The sequence below is a fragment of the Cutaneotrichosporon oleaginosum genome (genome assembly GCF_008065305.1).
Source record: "Cutaneotrichosporon oleaginosum strain ATCC 20508 chromosome Unknown ATCC20508_contig06, whole genome shotgun sequence".
Lineage (NCBI taxonomy): Eukaryota > Fungi > Basidiomycota > Tremellomycetes > Trichosporonales > Trichosporonaceae > Cutaneotrichosporon > Cutaneotrichosporon oleaginosum.
This window is the reverse complement of record NW_027072175.1, coordinates 358,300-375,156: the sequence shown is the minus strand read 5'-3', so window position 1 is coordinate 375,156 and position 16,857 is coordinate 358,300. Positions and strand designations below refer to the sequence as shown.

Here is a 16,857-nt window from a genome sequence, read left to right as displayed (position 1 = left end):
ATGACCCAGCACGAGTGCCACCGGAGGGCTTCGGGGGAGATGAAAAGGCCGCGGCGTTTGGCTGAAAGTGGCACCGATCTACCTCGTGTGCCTTGATCCACGCGTCCAACACGTCACTGCAGCGACATGAGATGCCCTCCTCCGCATTCACAGACCATCAATAGCATCGCTTGCACCCAGCCTTTGCTCATCACTCAAACTCTCTATCTCGACGTCGGCAGCATCTGTCTTTTGACCGACCGCCACTTTGCAATTCCTGGTGTCTAGCGCAACCCACAGCTTTGCACAACTCCTCTTCCGCCTCCACATTCAGCCAACCTCCACTTTCCGACGCCAGCCATGTTCAACCAGAACTCGTACGGCCAGTACTCGTCCTCGTCAGGCGGTGGCGAACCGCTCGCATTCTACCAGGGCGGCTCAAACTACGGTGGATATGCAAGCCAGCCAAGTGGGGGAATGGGGTCGATGGGGTCTATGGGCGGAGGAGGGTACGCGAGCGGAAACATGGCGAGCGGGCGAATGTCGATGGGCAGCGAGGGAAGGTGGTGGGAGGCGTTTGGAACTGGAGGTCTTGAGGGCGAGCCAAGTTTGATGGAAGGTGAGTCGAAGATGCAGGCCGCGGCGTCGACATCGAGGATAGCCGTAATGAACATGCGTATATTACTCGCCCCTTCGCTGAGCATGCGCTCACGCCAGAACTCGGTATCGACCCGGGACACATCCTGCAGAAGTCACTCACGGTGCTCAACCCATTGGGCAAGGTGGACACGCACATTATGGACGACGCGGACATGGCTGGCCCTCTTGTCTTCTGCTTTGCATTCGCATTCGTGTTACTCCTTGTGAGTGCACGACAACTCTTCCAGCGTCGCTGACAGCAGTCTGGCAAGCCACAATTCTCGTACATCTACGGAGTAGGGTTGTTGGGCACCATATCGATCTACACATTGCTCAATCTCATGAGCGACTCGGGCATCGACGCGTACCGCACAGCGAGTGTGCTGGGATACTGCCTGCTGCCGATGGTAGGACTCGGTGGACTCGGCATCGGGCTAGGCATGGACACGGCCGTCGGCGGCATCCTGAGCATCGTGAGCGTAGTGTGGTGCACGTACGCCGCGAGCACAATTTTCGTGGCCGTTCTCCGCATGGATCGTCAACGCCTCCTTGTCGCGTACCCAGTCGGCCTGTTCTACGGGTGCTTTGCGCTCCTCAGCATTTTCCAGGTCGCTAAGTAGAGGTGTAAGATGCAGTCATCGCATATCATCGTTCAGTGGATGTCAGGACGGCAGACTGCCACGGCTCGATGTCTCGCGGAGGCCGTGGGTATGAGGCCAATCTTGGATAATGCAGAGATCGCGAGCGGAGCCGTCCCTGGCCCACAATAATATTACAGGAGTGCATCTACCCTAGTACTCTCCTACGCCAGCCCGTCCAACTCGTCCTTGGGTGCTGCCTTAGGAGCTGAGGCGGCAGGCCGTGATGCGGAGGAGGGCATCAGCTTCGAGTAGTCGCTAAGGAGGTCGTCAAACTCGGCATCCGAAACAGTCGCGGTCGGGACTGCGATCAGCTCAGATGCTGATACCAGAACTTACACTTCGGCGCGGGTGGCGTTGGGGTAGTGGCCTTGCTGAGGCCAGCGACGATTGCGCGGCGGAGCTCGGCGCCGGTGAGCGGGCGCTCTGGGGCCGGAGCAGCAACGCCACCGCCAGCCTTGGGCGGTGTCTTTGGCTGAGGTCAGCTCAGCATTGCTGCTTCACGGCTGGTCGCATCGCAACACAACCTGTACATAGCGACTCACCTCGTTTGCCCGCTTGCCACTCGGGCCCATCGGATTGTCAACAATACCCGCTGCGCTACCGTACGGCGACTTAATCTTGCCCTCGGCGGCGAGGATGTCGCCTTTGGTGAGCATGCCGTGGCGGCCTGTTCCCTTAATCTTGGCCACCTGCTCGTCACTGAGACTGCTCTCCTGTAGCAGGCGTTCTGCGGACGGCGCGATGGGCTTGGAGTGGTCGACCTTACGGTGGGGTTTGGGACCCGACGACTCAGGTGCAGGCTTCGTATCCTTCGGCGCCTCCTTCGGCGCCTCCTTTGGCTCCTCCTTGGCATCTGTGGTCGGAATGGCCTCCTGCTGTGGCGACAAGTCCTTGGGCACCTCGAGCTTCGAGAGGTCGTCGCCCTCCTCCGCGAGCACGGCGATGATCTCGCCAACCGGCACACCCTTGCTTCCGGCCTGGAACACAATTTTGCCCATCACACCGTCGTCCTGCGCCTCGACATCGATGGTCGCCTTATCCGTTTCCTGCCAGTTAGCGGCACCTTCCCTTGCGCCTGGACATCCTGGACCGCCTGAGACGGGCACTCACCACCTCGAGAATAACGTCGCCGGCCTCAAAGCTCTCGCCCTCGTTCTTCTTCCACGCGGCGATCCCGCCCTCGGTCATCGTCGGCGACATCGCTGGCATGCGGAGGAAGCTGCTCGCTGCCCGCGTCTGCATCGCTGCTGTTAGCAATGCCTCGACCTCGCCATACCGAAGGGACGGCGGACGGCGGCGCGGGCGCCGCGCAAAGACCTGGCGATGGTGCTTGCTGCCCGCATGATGGATGTTGTGATTGAGGCGATCAGGCGACGGGGTATGGTGATGGTGAGCAAGAGAGGCAATGAGGTGGGGAATGGGGCGGGACGGAAGCAAATGGGACGCCGACTGCCGCACTTGCCGCATGCCTCATGTCAGACGGGGGTGGGCGGCCCGGCCGATCCGCTCGGACATGTGCTCGTTTGTGCTTTGCAGTTCCACCTCCACTCATCGCTCAGACGGCTCCCGAGATGGGCGGTGAGTTGCGAGTGAGCTGGTCGATGCAGTTGAGGATGTCCAGTGCATGACGAATGTGGTGGAAGGTATCGTCCACGAGCGGGAATGGCGGTGAGAGGAGGGGAGTGTGGGGAAAGTTACCCCGGGGTTTTGCCGCGGCGACAACGTGAACAACTTTCCGCCACAACCACCTGATCGAGCAATCTAGCCAGACGAAAGTGTTGGCATCGATCTCAATGTTCTCACTGTTGTCTTATGATCTCTCCAAATGGAGAGTACGCAAGACGTAGGGATGCGCCGTCGCCGTGCGCATCTGAGAAAGTGCATGAGCCACACCCCGGTAATGGCCGACCCGAGTTGCCGGGCAAAGCATCGGCCGTAGTTGGATGTCACGTCGTTGTTGATTGACACTTCGTCACAACTTTACCATCGCCGTCTCTAACGACACTCTCGACCTCGCTAGGACCTATCGATCACCTCTGGCTGTGCCCTATCTCCTCCTCCGCTCCTCACTCCTCACCATGGCTTCCGTCCAGGCGCTCAAGTCGCGCCTCCGCTCCAACTACCGCTTCTTCCTCCCCTACCGCCTTCGCTGGGCTGACAATGACCAGTACGGACACGTGAACAACTCGGTGTACAACTTCCTGTGAGTGGCCGAGCTGCGGCTGCTGAGGTCGGCCCAGCTTGAGGCACCCATTGCTCAGCTCACTCACACCAGCATCGACTCGGTCGTGAACACCTACCTCATCGAGTCGTGCGGCCTGCGCCCGACCGACCCGAACCCGTCCGAGCCCATCGGCCTGGTAGTGACCAGCAGCTGCAACTACTTTGCTCCGCTGACTTTCCCCGATGTCGTCGACCTTGGCCTGCGCGTCAACAAGCTTGGCAATAGCTCAGTGACGTACGAAGTTGGGTTCTTCCAGCAGGGTAAGGACACTGTCGCGGCCGTCGGTGGGTTCACGCACGTCTTCGTCCACCCCGTCGAGCGGCGGCCGACGGCCATGGTGGAGCAGATGAGGCGTGGGTTGGAGAAGCTCGTGGTCGAGGACAAGGCGAGCTTGTGATGTAGACATTGGATTCGTGCTGCGTCCCACGGCGCCTGCCAGAGCGGCTGACCGCGAGAGTGTGGCGCACAACCTTGCAAGATCGTCACTGACACGCGGCTAACCTCCGATCTCTTGAACTGACTCTTGACTGAAGTCTGACGCGCTCGCGTCGACGCACTCGCACCCGGCGCCTAATGATGCGCCTTCCCAATCCCTGCCTGGCTTCGGTCTCAGCGCCGCTCTGCCTCATATCTTTTCCCGGTGTCACGACCCCCGCAACTGACCATCCTAACCGCATTAAACAGCACGAATAAACGGGAGCTGATATTATTGTCTACCATACAGTTCGACATCTGCGAAGGAAGCGGAACTTCTCATGTTGTCTGGTCGGACGTATGCGGCGCAACCGAGGACTTGACGCGACTGCTCGGAGAGGGGTATGGGCGATGAAAAGGACGCGGAAGGGAGCCAGACCTGTCGAGTGTCAGGCGTATGCTGCGACACGCCTTGTGGATCGCGATCTGATGATGTATTCGCGTGCGATGGCCCCAGGGCTCGCATGGCCCAGCTCAACGCTGCTTCACCTCCGCTCAAACCGTTATAGTGGCGACACAGAGTCGATGGCCCTAGACTCGTCTCAGCCGCTGCGAGCTTCGCTCTCACAGCGTACTCTTGACATGCTCGAGCTTGCATTGCGACCTTCGCTGTTCACACGGGTTTGCTTCAGGGCGGGAAGCGAGTGAGATGAAGAGTGGGATGGGTGTCAAAGCGGCTGAAGCACGTAGAACGAGACTTGCCCAATCTTTGGGGATCGTGCAAACGATGATGATTGTGCAAACTATGGCGATTGTGAGTATACGCAGCATCGCGTGGCCCCGAGTAGAGCGCTGGATGCATGGTGCAGGCAGCGGCGGGAGTGGCACGGCGCAAATGAACTGCATACCCTTGCCCTCTCACCAAACCCGGCTTGTTGCCGTGCGGCACAGAGGCCGGGAAGTGAAGCAGTTCGACGGCGCAGCGACGTTGGATGTTTGCGAGCTAGAACTGAAGCTAAGCCTTTTCAAGCACAGACTGCGAGGACGCGTGCACGAATACGTCAATTTACATCAAGAGGTCAAGGAGCGCTGCTTTCTGTAAGCTATCAGCACATACAATTTTGCATCGCATCACGGGTTGTCGACGGCGCAACCAACGTGTCGGAGAGAGAACTGACTGGTGCAGATGAATCTCCATCGCGTGGATGAAATGCTTGGCGTCCAGACTCGAAGCCTCTGCCCGTGCTGCATGTGTGCCACGCTTCTGCCAACGTTGCGGCGTGGACGTGGTTGGAGCAGGATCGCTGGCTGTGATCTGCCAGCGCAAGGATCACCCAAGGCTTGCAACATCTCTACATGCTGGACCACATATCGCTCTTTATTGGGCGTTGTACTGTATCGAGCACGAGAAATTGTGCTATGTCCGGTCAGAATTTCCTCTTGTCTCGTGTATCTTGGCAGAATTGACGCATGACCGACCCTTCTTGTGGCAGGTACATTTTGTTGGTTATGTGGAGAGCGGCGGAGAGCTGGGAACCGATGTCGTCGACTCTGTTGCGATCCGTTTAGGATATGGGGACATGATAGAGGCAAAGAGATGACTCGCTGAGATTAACGAGGCCTGTGAGAGGGCTCCATTGTCGTCAGTCGCTCGAGTAGGAGAGCGTAGGCACGGGGTTATCATAGATGTTTATACGCTGCCATGCCGAGTACTCTCCCGTTCTCGCGACAAATAGATTCCCGCGCCTAGCCTGTCCAAGGCGAAGTGCCGTCAGCCTCTCCTGTGGCAGCAAGATGATCACTCGTCGAGTTTTCCGCACCCTTTTCCGCACCCAACCTGCCAGATGCATACACCTTATCGACCCTCACGTGAACTTCTAGCGCACAATGTTGCCTCAATCGAGTTCCCGGCCCCAAGGAAGCCGGCCGGCGTCCGTGTCCTCGAGTACCCATGAGGCGTCATTAATGTTGCCTTCGATCGATCGCCACGCGCCGCGATCGACCACAGACCGCTGCAGAGATATATGTGCGATGATTGCGCGTCTGCCTCGTTCTTGTCTGGTGTCGTCCATTGTGGGTCGTGCTGGTGCTGTCGTCCATGTCGGCCGGCATCAGTCGCGGAGACTTGATTTGTGCGTCTATCCAGCCCCACCAGACTCAACATGGGTACGGCGGGCCGTGACGTCCAGCACCATGGACCGCAGCGGGACACCGCCATCGATCGGAGGAGCCCAGTCATCCCTCCTCCCAGCAGACGTTCGAATGGTAAGTGGTACCGCGCCGGAGAGTAGACGAGGGGGGTGGACTGACGAAGAAGGGAACAGCGCAACAGAAAGACAGCGAGACAGAAGTCCATCAAGACTAGGAGCTCATCAAGCTGCAGTGGCTGAGAGACAGGACGGGCAAGGAGCCGGGTTAGACGCTCGTGCCCGCCCCACGGAGCCCGCTCGTCGAGCCGCTCAATGGCAGGGGCACTCACGCGAGCACGCAACGCACCGCCCGCCGAATGGGAAGCAGCGGCGTCTTGCGCACTCCGGCGGCCCGCGAGACGGGCAGGGCCGCTGACGCGAACATGTCGGACGTGACGAGTGACGTGTGACGGCGGTGGTGGGTGACGGTGGACGGTGCTGAGGCGTCTGTGAGACGAGGGAGTGGTGCAGTCAGTGAGTCAGTGGGACAAGCCGGCTGTGGCCGGGGAGGGGAAATCAGAGGCAGTTGGGTTGCCGTGAGGGCGTAGGGAATGTGGAGCATCCCACCGTTCAGTCGCATGGCTACTCAGAAATGCTCCACGAACCGTGCTGGCAGAGATTGCTCCACCACGGGGCTCCTTGCGTCGACGTCGGTGAATCGGAGCGATGGCGGGGCCGACGCACAGGCGGGGCGGAGGGACCCCGGAATGAGTGAGCAGCGGCGGGGCACATGGGCCACGGGGTTGTCAGTGTGGAGAGGGCGGTGGGGCAGGATAAACGCTTCGAGGTGCTTCGGAAGTGGCTGCGAGAGGGAGGGAGGGGGATAGAGTGGAGAGTGGACAGGAAGCAGGAAGCAGGAAGCAGGAAGCAGAGAACAAGGGACGCGTTCGAACAGCAGATCTGCATCCTGCTGATACGATAGGGCGGGGATAGCCGGCCCACGGGGCCGGCTCGCGGGGTATGCGTATCAGCGCCATCGCCGATGTGCGTGATGGGCCAAGAGGGGGTGGAGAGAGGTGGGGGAATAGGCGGGGCAAGGCGAGGTGGCGCGGGGCGCGGGGCGTGGTGGCTGTGGCTTACTTGGCCGCAGCCGTAGCCGTAGTTCGCAGCCGGGAGGATGGGGTTGGCGGGGTCGCAAGTTGCTTCGTCGGCGGATCGGCGGACATCTCGGGAGGCGCGGGGCGCGGGGCGCGGAACAAGGCGCGAGGCGTATCGGAAGATCGCTTGGCGCATGGCGCAGTGGATCGCCAAGCCCGTGCCAACGGTGCATGGAGCGCGGCGTGGGGATCTGCCGGTGCACCGTGCGTGAAAGAGGCCATGATGACAATGAGCTATGAGCGCCGTGAGCCATGTGCCGTGTGCCATGTGAGGTACCGAGGTGCGATGTGGGGCAGGGCGACGAGGCGGTCTGTGCGGGCGCAGGGCTCGGGGGTGGGTCGGATGCACAACGAGGCGCCGAGGCTTCCCGATGTCCGAAGGCAGTTGCGTCAGCCAGCGAGGCCTGTGCGGCGAGGGCGCAGGGCTGGGTGGGGACAGGGAGGGAGGAGGCAGGGGGCAGGGGCGGCGCACGGATGGGATCGTCGCTTCGTCCTGAGGCTGGGCGAGGATGGCATGGGACGGCGAGGTGTGGTCGCGCGGGCGGTTAGGCGTGAGATCGCGAGAGAGCCGCGCCGGAGAGATAGGCTAGTATGGAGTTGACAGCGCGCCATCTCGATTGGAACGGCACTGCCAGAGCCCGTCGTCGGCCTGCGTCATACATCGCAGATCGCAGAAGCTGCGTGGCGGAATGAATATAGTTACTGTAAATGGACGTGATAAGCCCGATAATGATCAGCGTCGTGGGGAGATCTTCTCGGGGGATCGGTGAGCGATCCTTGGGCAAGACATCTGTGCCGACTGTGCGCTACTTGGATCTGCGTCAGTGCCGAACTCGGCGATCTGGTGTGATGGACGTGATCGTCAGTCCGATCCCTTCACTCGCTTCGATTGTATGTAATGAGCGTTATCGAGCGCACCCCACAATACTGTTATCGGCTATCCCCATGAGGTGAACTAGAACTCTCAGGCAAGAAGACTCGCGCACAGCGAGTCATACGAAGCGCCCGACCTTTCTGCCACACTCGGTATCATCACCAGACTCCATCATGTACTCACCATGCAGTCTGGGTGTGGGATAGAGATCCGGAGGTCGGAAGTGGGCAAGTGCCACTATCATATCAGCGACAATCTTGCGTAGCGACATGACAACCGAGCCGCGGCTCGTTCTTGTTCCCTGGCCGTGACAACCCAGCCAGCTGACTTGTGTTGAGCCCGATGACGATCCCTCCAGCCGTGAGCGCTGAAACAATCAGCTGATTGCGCGGGCAGCGTCGGCCGCTCCCTCTGCACCTCGGCATCTCCGCGACTCCTGCCACCGTTCTCCGCGCTCCGAGCTCCGAGGTCTCCGTGGCCGAGAGCAAGCACGAAGATAGCGCCATGTACCGGAGTTAAGAGCACGATACGGAGACTCGCCCAGGCGCGTGCCTGTTGCCGATCAGCGCCATGACGTATGGCGGAGTACGACGGCCGCGAAGATTGCCGGGAATAGGCCGCTGCCGTAAGGCGTTTGCCGTGGCTGCAGCTGTCGCCCGCCGCGCGTCCCGCTGTCGCCACGTGCAGGACATGGCTCGCTTGACGATGGCTGGTTGGCTGGCCTCTTGACTCGGCGCAGCTGTCTCGGGGAGCGCAGATGCCCGTCGACCGCGGCGAAGCTTGGCGGCTGGCGGGGCGCAGCGGCGCACGCCGAGCCCACCGCTCCACCCTACGCAGACCAATCCAGAGCGAGCGAGATTGGCGACTCGGGCGGTGGCCGCGGTGGGGCGGCTTTGTGGTGGAAAGTTGGAAACCCACGGGTCAGGTTCACAGTCCCTGAGTGACTGCCGAGCGGTGACTGCCTGATCGCCGGCTCACCGGACGTCTTGGAAATCGGCGTGGTGAGTGCGGCACGCCGTACGCCGTACGCACACGCCAAACGCCAGACGCTGGACGCCAGACGCTGCAACTCCGTCGCCCCAGCGTATCGTCGCCACTCGGCCATCACGACCAGCCCCAACGCGTCCCGATCGCAGCGGACAGCGGGCTTGTTCCCCACATTGGCCACACGGCCCCGCGCGCCAAGCCGGGCTGTGAGATCTCGCTTGTGTGCCAAGCCTTCCATTGCCGCCAAGTGTGGGGAAGCAGCGAGCAGAGGCGAGGCTGTTGTCGACAAGACAAGATGGTGTGAGAGATCACGCACTCGACGTGCCAGGGGCAGGAACATGAGACTGATCTGCACGATCTGCAGCCGGAGGCGGTCCGAGGCGAGGTGAGTCGTGGGGTCGGGCATGGCATGGAGCTGGGTGCTTGGAGCGTGAGCCTGGATGCGCGCAGCCGCCGCCACCAGAATGCAAGTTGGAGCTTGGAGCTTGGAGCTGGTCGAGCTGGGCGACGGGCACCTCGGATCCGGAGTTGTGGGTGGCATTGTGGCATGGGGGTGGGAAATTCCGAGACATGGGCCAGGGCAGGGATCGGCACCGGCGACCTGGGTGCGCGGCATGCACGGCCCATCGCTTGAACAGGATCAACGGTGATTCTGGTGATTTCGTGATTTCCGCAGCCAATTTTTTTTTTCTCATTCTTTTTTTGGGCTAGTCCACCGATCCACAGCCCCGACCTCACGCGACCACGAAGCAAGTCCACCGCTCCACTCGTCAGCGACGATGTGCACATGCTCGAACGCATGCGCACGAGCGACGTCGCTGTTTGTTTTGCACCACCTCCCCGCTCGCCGAATTGTAGCGTCGGATGAGCTCAGGGTCTATGGATCGTTATCAGTTCCCCCCTCATGTACCGTGTCAGGGAAGATGAAACCACCACAGGGAGGAGAGGTTCCTGAAGCCTGGCTCGGATCTCGGCCGGCCGCCCTTGTTGCTCGAGCTACAGTATCGGCCTCTAAACTCCTCTCTGCCATGCACGCATGCGCACGGCCGAGGTTCCGCACCTACGTCGTTGGCAGCTCGAGATTTCCGTCAGCGGCTGCGCCAGTGGGTTGAGACGGGCAGCTCGTACTGGAGCAGACAGAAGCGATTGCTCGCCCCGAAAGATGCATGCCTCGGTTGGCCTCGCTACTGGACGGGCTGTCGGACCGGCGGGCCGCTCGCTTACCGCCCAGGTCCCACCCCACTAAGGCTTGGTGTGGGGGTGCGGGGTAAGCTCGCTTCGCTTCGGTGAGCCCCAGCGGCCAGCCAGTGCGAGTGCCTGCATATGGAAGATGTGAAGTTCCGGAGGTGAGGTGAAGAAGCTTGGCTCAAGACCGCGAGGCACCATGCCCTCGTCTTGGACGAGGAGGCGTCGGCAGGCTCGGCTCGGAGGCTTCGGAGGGAAGCTCGGCATTCCAGCCTGACTGTGACTGGCTGGACGGAGCGACGGGGCTAGGAACCTCGTGTGCTGGCTGCTCGAGTTTGCACAAGCTTCCGCCGCGGATTTTAGCGACGACGCCCTTGGGCCTTGACCCTTGGGTGTGCATGGGAGTGCATGCGTGGGTGGTAGGTTCGTGATTTCGTGAGCTAGCAGGATCGCAGGACGGAGCACCGGAGCACGAAGCGTCGGGCAAAGCCTCGTGGTCGGTGGCTTTGCGGTTGGTGGTTTTGGATGCGCCAACCGCCAGGGGCAGGTGCAAGCGCACGAGCGAGATGGGCGCAGCAGAGGGCGGCTGGTGGGCGGCATGGGCGGTTGGCGCGGTTGGCACAGGCAGCATCGACTTGCTGACCTGCCGGATGGAGCTTGATTGCTTGCCCCTTGGTTTTGGAGACCCTAACAATTGAGAGATGGAGCAGATGTGCAGAGTGAAGAGGTGCAGAGTCTAGTAGCTATACAGCTAGGCGGCTGGCCAGCTGGAGTAGGTGGAGAGCTTGCAGAGATGCAGAGGGAGGGGCTACGGAGAGCGCAGTGTGGCTTGCAGATACGCGATGGGATGGGTAGATTTCAGGCGACGACCTACTCTAGGCTTCAAGGGGCAAGGGATGACGTTCAAGGTATCTCTGAGACTGCGCGCGTCAAGCCAAGTAGCCTCGACGCCTGATTCCTTTGATAAATGCCTTGATTGGGACACGTCACCTGGCGAGCTGGCGAGGAGCCGACCTCTGCTCTTCTGCATCAAGTCTTGGAGTTATTACTCTTGTGTGATGGCCGTGATGAGATGATTACTGTACTTGCAATTGCTTGTTGTCTCACTCTCCTCTGATGCCTTTGCAGCCCGTCTCTGGTGCACAAACCTTTTCGCCTATCAGGCACTTTTGCTGAATGCATTCCCTGATCATCTCAAGGTGGTGGTGCTCGTGCGCCACCCCGGCCGCCCCCCCCCGAGTGGCCGAGAGTGGATCGCGGGTCGGCCGCAGACGGAACTTGTTGAAGGCTGAGCGGGGTATGAGGTCCGAGGTCAAACTGCCCGCGGGCGCTCACGGCTCATGTCAAGGGGCATCCATCCGACGTTACGACGTGGGCCGTGGGCCGTGGGCCGTGTGCGTGTGGGTCAGCATGGGCGCACGAGAGCCAAGGCTCTTTGGGTGTCGTCAGCCTCGTCCAACCCTAGGCGCCCTCGAGAGTATTTCGCAATCCTTGGTCTTTGCCCCGTGTCGGTTCTGCAATCTGCAACGAGCTCTAGTTTGGACCCTACCGTGATGGGAGATGGGGGGATGGGAGATTGCTGATGGGCACGATGGACACTCTGGGCACGATGGGGGAGGCCAGTATTGACCAGCCTCCGAGCTCCCCGAGGTCAGAGGTCTTGGGGCTTGGGGGGGTCGCCGTTTGAGAGGCCGAGGGGTTAGTATCATGCGCTTGGCCGCCGCTTGCTTGGGTGGGCTGGTGCCTGGCGTTGACCAATCCAATTCCCCCCAGGCATGCGAGGCAAGCAACGCAGGCAACGCAAGCAAAGCAACCATGGGCCATCGCAATGCCATGAACCGGCCGCGCATCAAGTGATCGCAATCCGTGTACCGTACCTGGGCTGCTATCCCGTCTCGCCCACGTCCGCGGTTGCTAATGGGTAATGGCGGAGACAGGGGTTGGGTGATGGGTGGGGGGGGGGGGGGGGGGGGGCATGCATGTGTCCACTCAAACACCTCTGTAGGCTCAGTGTGTGATGACCAGTCCAGTTGCAAGAGCCCGTGCCCACTTGGTTTTAAGAGCAACAGACGCTCGTACCCTCGTCCGTTCCCAACTTCCCTCTCCCCATTCTCTTTCTCTCTTTCATCTCCTCTCAGACCACCACTTCTCTCTCCCCTCCCCTCTCTCTCTCGCCCGGACGACTCGGATCTCCCCCTCATCCCTCTCCTCCGTTGGCCTCCACACACTCTTCGTATTCTCCCATTCTTCCCCTTACCAATTTGTGCAGGCAGTCCGTGCATCCGACCTCGCGCGAGAGCACACTCCTCCTCTTTAGTTGTCTTCTTTCATCTTCCTCCCCAAGCAAGCAGCGCAAGCCGCTAGCACCACAAGCACCAAGCACCAAAGCTCAAGCAACCGTCGCACAAGCACAATTCTTGTCTGGTTGACGTAGCCGACCCATATTCGTACGGTACGCTACCCGGTCCAACCCAAACAAGCCTCGCTTTGCCGCCTCGCCTCGCCCTCCGCCTGGTCGCCCACCCTACCTACCAACCCAACCCTTTTCCCCCTTTTTCACCTTCCTCCCCTCTCCTCCTACCCCCCTCTCCCCCCAAGGCCCTGTCCAATCACCGGACATCCCACCCAGGCATCTGCCGTATTTAGATAAACCCATCACCCACCTCATCCACTTCCCCATCCTCCCTCTCCCTCTCCCTCCTCTCTCTCTCTACCCCCCCTCTTCTCCGTCGACTCGACCGCCATGTCCGAGAACGAGAAGCACACCCCGGAGGAGGTCCCCGTGAAGTGAGTTTATTTTTCTACCCCCTCTACGACGCCGACGACGACGACGACGACCATCAACTACTATACCCCTCTATCTAGTATGGTTGGCTGGGTGACTCAGGGTTTACCCACCCAAACGGCACTCATGCCATCCACCTACCCACCCTCCAAACAGCTAGCCCACTTTTCAAACCATCTCGGAGGGGAACAACGCCCTCCGCCATCACCATCACCATCACCATCGCCATCGTCATCGTCATCCCTGTCATCGTCGTCGCCATCTCACCCTATCTCCTCATCCCATCTCTCTGCTCTAGAATTTGTGCTGACTCTTGCAGGGAGTCCTCGCTCCCCGCTCCCGCGGCTGCAGGAACTGCTGGTGAGTACACACACAGTGGCGTTGGATAGAGGGGGGAGGAAGTGATTCCGCTGCGGTGTGGGTGATCAGACCGATACATCTCGTACACCATCCCATCCGCAGCCGCCCCCATCAGCTTCCTCCCCTCTCCCCTCCAATACCCCCGCCCCACACATTTCATCATGCTGACTTTTCGCAGAGCCCAAGAAGGAGCGCAACTATGAGGGCATGACCGAGAAGCACGAGGGCGACAAGCACGCCAAGGTGGACATGAACACCGTGAGTTTTATTGTCTGGGCCAAGAAGGGCGGGTGGGCTGTGCTTGGCTTGGCCAAGTGTTTTGCCTTGCCCACCACGCCATGTGACCACCATGAGCAACCAACCGAACCCATGTCCCATGTCCCATGTCCATAATCCACATCCCCGTCTTGTGCCTCACTCGTCCGCCCCGCATCACGCGTGATAAGCGAGGTGTCAACGGGAGTGCGGGGCTGTGGTTGTGGCCGGTGTGCCCGGGTCGTGCCTCTTTTCGTTGGCTCCGAGTCTTAGCGATGGACCCTGGCTGACGTTCCTAGATCTCGTTCACCGCCGCCGACCTGTACGACAAGGACAAGGTCGACATCGAGCACATTGTCATGGAGGAGGTCTTCCAGCTCCTCCAGTGCGACGACAAGGGTCTCACCACCGCCGAGGTGCAGAACCGTATCGGCATCTTCGGTCCCAACAAGCTGCAGGAGAAGAAGGAGAAGTGAGTTGTGCACACGGACCCTGAGATTTGCAGCTTCGGGCTGTTCCTGGCTTGCATATCTCCAGAAAACCACATGGTTCAACCGCTGACCACCCCTCCAGCGCTTTCCTTCAGTTCCTCTCGTTCATGTGGAACCCCCTCTCCTGGGTCATGGAGGGCGCGGCCATTGTCGCCATTGCCCTTTCCAACGGTGGCGGTCGCCCCCCTAACTGGCCCGACTTCACTGGTATCGTCCTTCTTCTCCTGATCAACTCGACTATTGGTTACATTGAGGAGCGCAACGCCGGCAACGCCGTCAAGGCCCTCATGGACTCGCTCGCTCCCAAGGCCCGTGCCAAGCGTGACGGCGCCTGGGCTGAGATTGACTCTGCCGACCTCGTTCCCGGTGACCTGATTGCCTTCAAGCACGGTGACGTCTGCCCTGCCGACTGCCGTCTTATCGAGGCCATTGATGTTTCCATGGACCAGGCCGCCCTTACCGGCGAGTCGCTTCCTGTTGGCAAGGACGAGGGCGACGAGTGCTTCTCCGGCTCCACCTGCAAGCAGGGTGAGGCTGAGGGCATTGTCATCTCCACCGGTCCCAACACCTTCTTCGGTCGTGCTGCCACCCTTGTCGGCCAGGACAACGACCAGGTCGGTCACCTCCAGATGGTTCTTGCTCGCATTGGTTCGTTCTGCCTGATCTCGATCGGTCTCTTCATCGTCCTCGAGATTGTGATCCAGTACCCCAAGTTCAAGTACGACTACCGCCGTGGTCTCGACAACATCCTTGTGCTCCTGATCGGTGGTATTCCCATTGCCATGCCTACTGTCCTCTCGGTCACCATGGCCGTCGGTGCCCAGCAGCTCGCCAAGCACAAGGCCATTGTCACCCGTATCACTGCCATTGAGGAGCTTGCCGGTGTCACCATTCTTTGCTCGGACAAGACTGGTACCCTTACCACCAACAAGCTCACCATTGACAAGGAGAACGTCAAGTGCTACTCGCACTGGGACGTTGAGGGTGTCTGCCTCCTCGCCGCCTACGCTTCGCGTACCGAGAACCAGGACGCCATCGACACTTGCGTTGTTGGCACCCTTCCCGACGCCAACCTCGCTCGCCAGGGCATTGAGCTTCTCGACTTCAAGCCCTTTAACCCCGTTGACAAGCGTACCGAGATCACTTACCGTGACAACATGGACGGTGGCAAGCTTAAGCGCGCTACCAAGGGTATGACTGGTATCATTATCGACCTCTGCTCGCGCAACAAGACCTCTGAGGTTGAGGACCAACTCGAGGCCGACGTTGAGGAGTTTGCTCGCCGTGGTCTCCGTGCTCTCGCTGTCGCTTACGAGGACGTCATGGGCAACACCCCCGACTCGCCCGGCAACGGCTTCGAGCTCGTTGGTCTTCTCTCGATCTTCGACCCCCCTCGCTCGGACACCAAGAAGACCATCGACGACGCTCAGGCTCTCGGTGTTCAGGTTAAGATGGTCACTGGTGACCAGCTTGCCATCGCTAAGGAGACTGGCCGCCGTCTTGGTCTCGGTGACCACATGTACCCCGCTAAGGTTCTCAAGGACGGCCCCGAGGCTGGTGGCAAGCACGCCAACCTCGACGAGATGATCATGGACGCCGACGGCTTCGCTGGTGTTTTCCCCGAGCACAAGTTCGAGATTGTCAAGCGTATCCAGGCCCTCGGCCACCTCTGCGCCATGACTGGTGACGGTGCCAACGACGCCCCCGCTCTTTCGCGTGCCAACGTCGGTATTGCCGTCGAGGGTGCTACCGACGCTGCCCGTGGCGCCGCCGACATTGTCCTTACCGAGCCCGGTCTCTCGACCATTGTCCACGCCATCTACGGTTCGCGTGTCATCTTCCAGCGTATGCGCAACTACGCCATCTACGCCTGTGCTGTCACCATCCGTATCGTCGTTGGCTTTGCCCTCATGGTCTTCATCTGGCAGTTCGACTTCCCTCCATTCATGGTCCTTATCATTGCCATCCTTAACGACGGTACTATCATGACCCTCTCGCTTGACCGTGTCCTGCCCTCGACCACCCCCGACTCGTGGGACCTTGCCGAGGTCTTCTCGTACGGTATCGCTTACGGCCTGTACCTTGCCGTCTCGACCATTGCTCTCTACGCCATTATGCACGAGACCACCTTCTTCGAGGACAAGTTCGGTGTCGCCCGCCACCAGGGCAACGACCCCGAGGCTCGCATGGTCATCTACCTCCAGGTTGCCATCATCTCGCAGGCCCTCATCTTCGTCACCCGTTCGCACGGCCCCTCGTGGACTGAGCGTCCCTCGGTTGCCCTCATGGTCGCCTTCTGCGTTGCCCAGCTCATCGCCACCATCATTGCCGTCTACGGCAACTGGGGCTTCACCCACGTCCGTGGCATCTCGGGCGGCTGGGTCGGCATTGTCTGGATCTGGAACCTCATCTGGTACATCCCGCTCGACCTCGTCAAGTTCATCATGCAGAGGACCGTCATCGCCGCCCTCCAGCGCCGCAAGCACCGTGCCGCCGTCCCTCTCGTCGACGAGAACGGCGAACGCCTTGTCCGCACCGCTTCGCGCCACGAGTCGCTCTACTCGAACCGCACTTCGTTCCTTGGCCGTGCCGGGCGCGCCCTCAAGGGTGGTGCCAAGGTCCACATGTCCAAGAACGAGCTTGGCCGCTTCGGCTCGATCCAGGCGCAGCAGTCGGGTGCTGCGCTTGCCCGTGCTGGCTCGCGCCACTAAGCAGTGTGTTGGGACGGGTTTCCTTC

General features: G+C 60.5%; 10 protein-coding genes across 10 annotated transcripts; 4 read left to right on the top strand and 6 right to left on the bottom strand.

Annotated features, from left to right (window-relative positions):
- Positions 1 to 339: 339 nt before the first annotated feature.
- Positions 340 to 1,238, top strand: COLE_06573 (uncharacterized protein; the record flags this gene model as incomplete). Its single annotated transcript, XM_018423084.2, has 3 exons — positions 340 to 598; positions 697 to 842; positions 882 to 1,238. 3 exons carry the CDS (start codon positions 340 to 342, stop codon positions 1,236 to 1,238), a joined length of 762 nt encoding a protein of 253 aa, XP_018279121.1.
- A 182-nt stretch (positions 1,239 to 1,420) lies between these two features.
- COLE_06572 (uncharacterized protein) lies at positions 1,421 to 2,602 on the bottom strand (the record flags this gene model as incomplete). Its single annotated transcript, XM_018423085.2, has 5 exons — positions 1,421 to 1,560; positions 1,596 to 1,731; positions 1,802 to 2,305; positions 2,370 to 2,503; positions 2,536 to 2,602. The coding sequence occupies 5 exons, from the start codon at positions 2,600 to 2,602 to the stop codon at positions 1,421 to 1,423; spliced, it is 981 nt and encodes a 326-aa protein (XP_018279122.1).
- A 735-nt stretch (positions 2,603 to 3,337) lies between these two features.
- Positions 3,338 to 3,880, top strand: COLE_06571 (uncharacterized protein; the record flags this gene model as incomplete). Its single annotated transcript, XM_018421353.2, has 2 exons — positions 3,338 to 3,462; positions 3,535 to 3,880. The coding sequence occupies 2 exons, from the start codon at positions 3,338 to 3,340 to the stop codon at positions 3,878 to 3,880; spliced, it is 471 nt and encodes a 156-aa protein (XP_018279123.1).
- A 1,904-nt stretch (positions 3,881 to 5,784) lies between these two features.
- Positions 5,785 to 6,462, top strand: COLE_06570 (uncharacterized protein; the record flags this gene model as incomplete). Its single annotated transcript, XM_018427430.2, has 1 exon — positions 5,785 to 6,462. One exon carries the CDS (start codon positions 5,785 to 5,787, stop codon positions 6,460 to 6,462), a length of 678 nt encoding a protein of 225 aa, XP_018279124.1.
- Positions 6,463 to 6,668: 206 nt separating this feature from the next.
- COLE_06569 (uncharacterized protein) lies at positions 6,669 to 7,451 on the bottom strand (the record flags this gene model as incomplete). Its single annotated transcript, XM_018427432.2, has 1 exon — positions 6,669 to 7,451. The coding sequence occupies one exon, from the start codon at positions 7,449 to 7,451 to the stop codon at positions 6,669 to 6,671; it is 783 nt and encodes a 260-aa protein (XP_018279125.1).
- Positions 7,452 to 8,302: 851 nt separating this feature from the next.
- On the bottom strand, positions 8,303 to 8,563 carry COLE_06568 (uncharacterized protein; the record flags this gene model as incomplete). Its single annotated transcript, XM_018427431.2, has 1 exon — positions 8,303 to 8,563. One exon carries the CDS (start codon positions 8,561 to 8,563, stop codon positions 8,303 to 8,305), a length of 261 nt encoding a protein of 86 aa, XP_018279126.1.
- Positions 8,564 to 8,886: 323 nt separating this feature from the next.
- Positions 8,887 to 9,660, bottom strand: COLE_06567 (uncharacterized protein; the record flags this gene model as incomplete). The annotated part of the gene is made up of 1 exon (XM_018427429.2): positions 8,887 to 9,660. One exon carries the CDS (start codon positions 9,658 to 9,660, stop codon positions 8,887 to 8,889), a length of 774 nt encoding a protein of 257 aa, XP_018279127.1.
- A 626-nt stretch (positions 9,661 to 10,286) lies between these two features.
- COLE_06566 (uncharacterized protein) lies at positions 10,287 to 10,829 on the bottom strand (the record flags this gene model as incomplete). Its single annotated transcript, XM_018427428.2, has 1 exon — positions 10,287 to 10,829. The coding sequence occupies one exon, from the start codon at positions 10,827 to 10,829 to the stop codon at positions 10,287 to 10,289; it is 543 nt and encodes a 180-aa protein (XP_018279128.1).
- Positions 10,830 to 11,674: 845 nt separating this feature from the next.
- Positions 11,675 to 12,079, bottom strand: COLE_06565 (uncharacterized protein; the record flags this gene model as incomplete). Its single annotated transcript, XM_018427433.2, has 1 exon — positions 11,675 to 12,079. The coding sequence occupies one exon, from the start codon at positions 12,077 to 12,079 to the stop codon at positions 11,675 to 11,677; it is 405 nt and encodes a 134-aa protein (XP_018279129.1).
- A 1,909-nt stretch (positions 12,080 to 13,988) lies between these two features.
- On the top strand, positions 13,989 to 16,831 carry COLE_06564 (uncharacterized protein; the record flags this gene model as incomplete). The annotated part of the gene is made up of 2 exons (XM_018427434.2): positions 13,989 to 14,101; positions 14,203 to 16,831. The coding sequence occupies 2 exons, from the start codon at positions 13,989 to 13,991 to the stop codon at positions 16,829 to 16,831; spliced, it is 2,742 nt and encodes a 913-aa protein (XP_018279130.1).
- Positions 16,832 to 16,857: the final 26 nt, after the last annotated feature.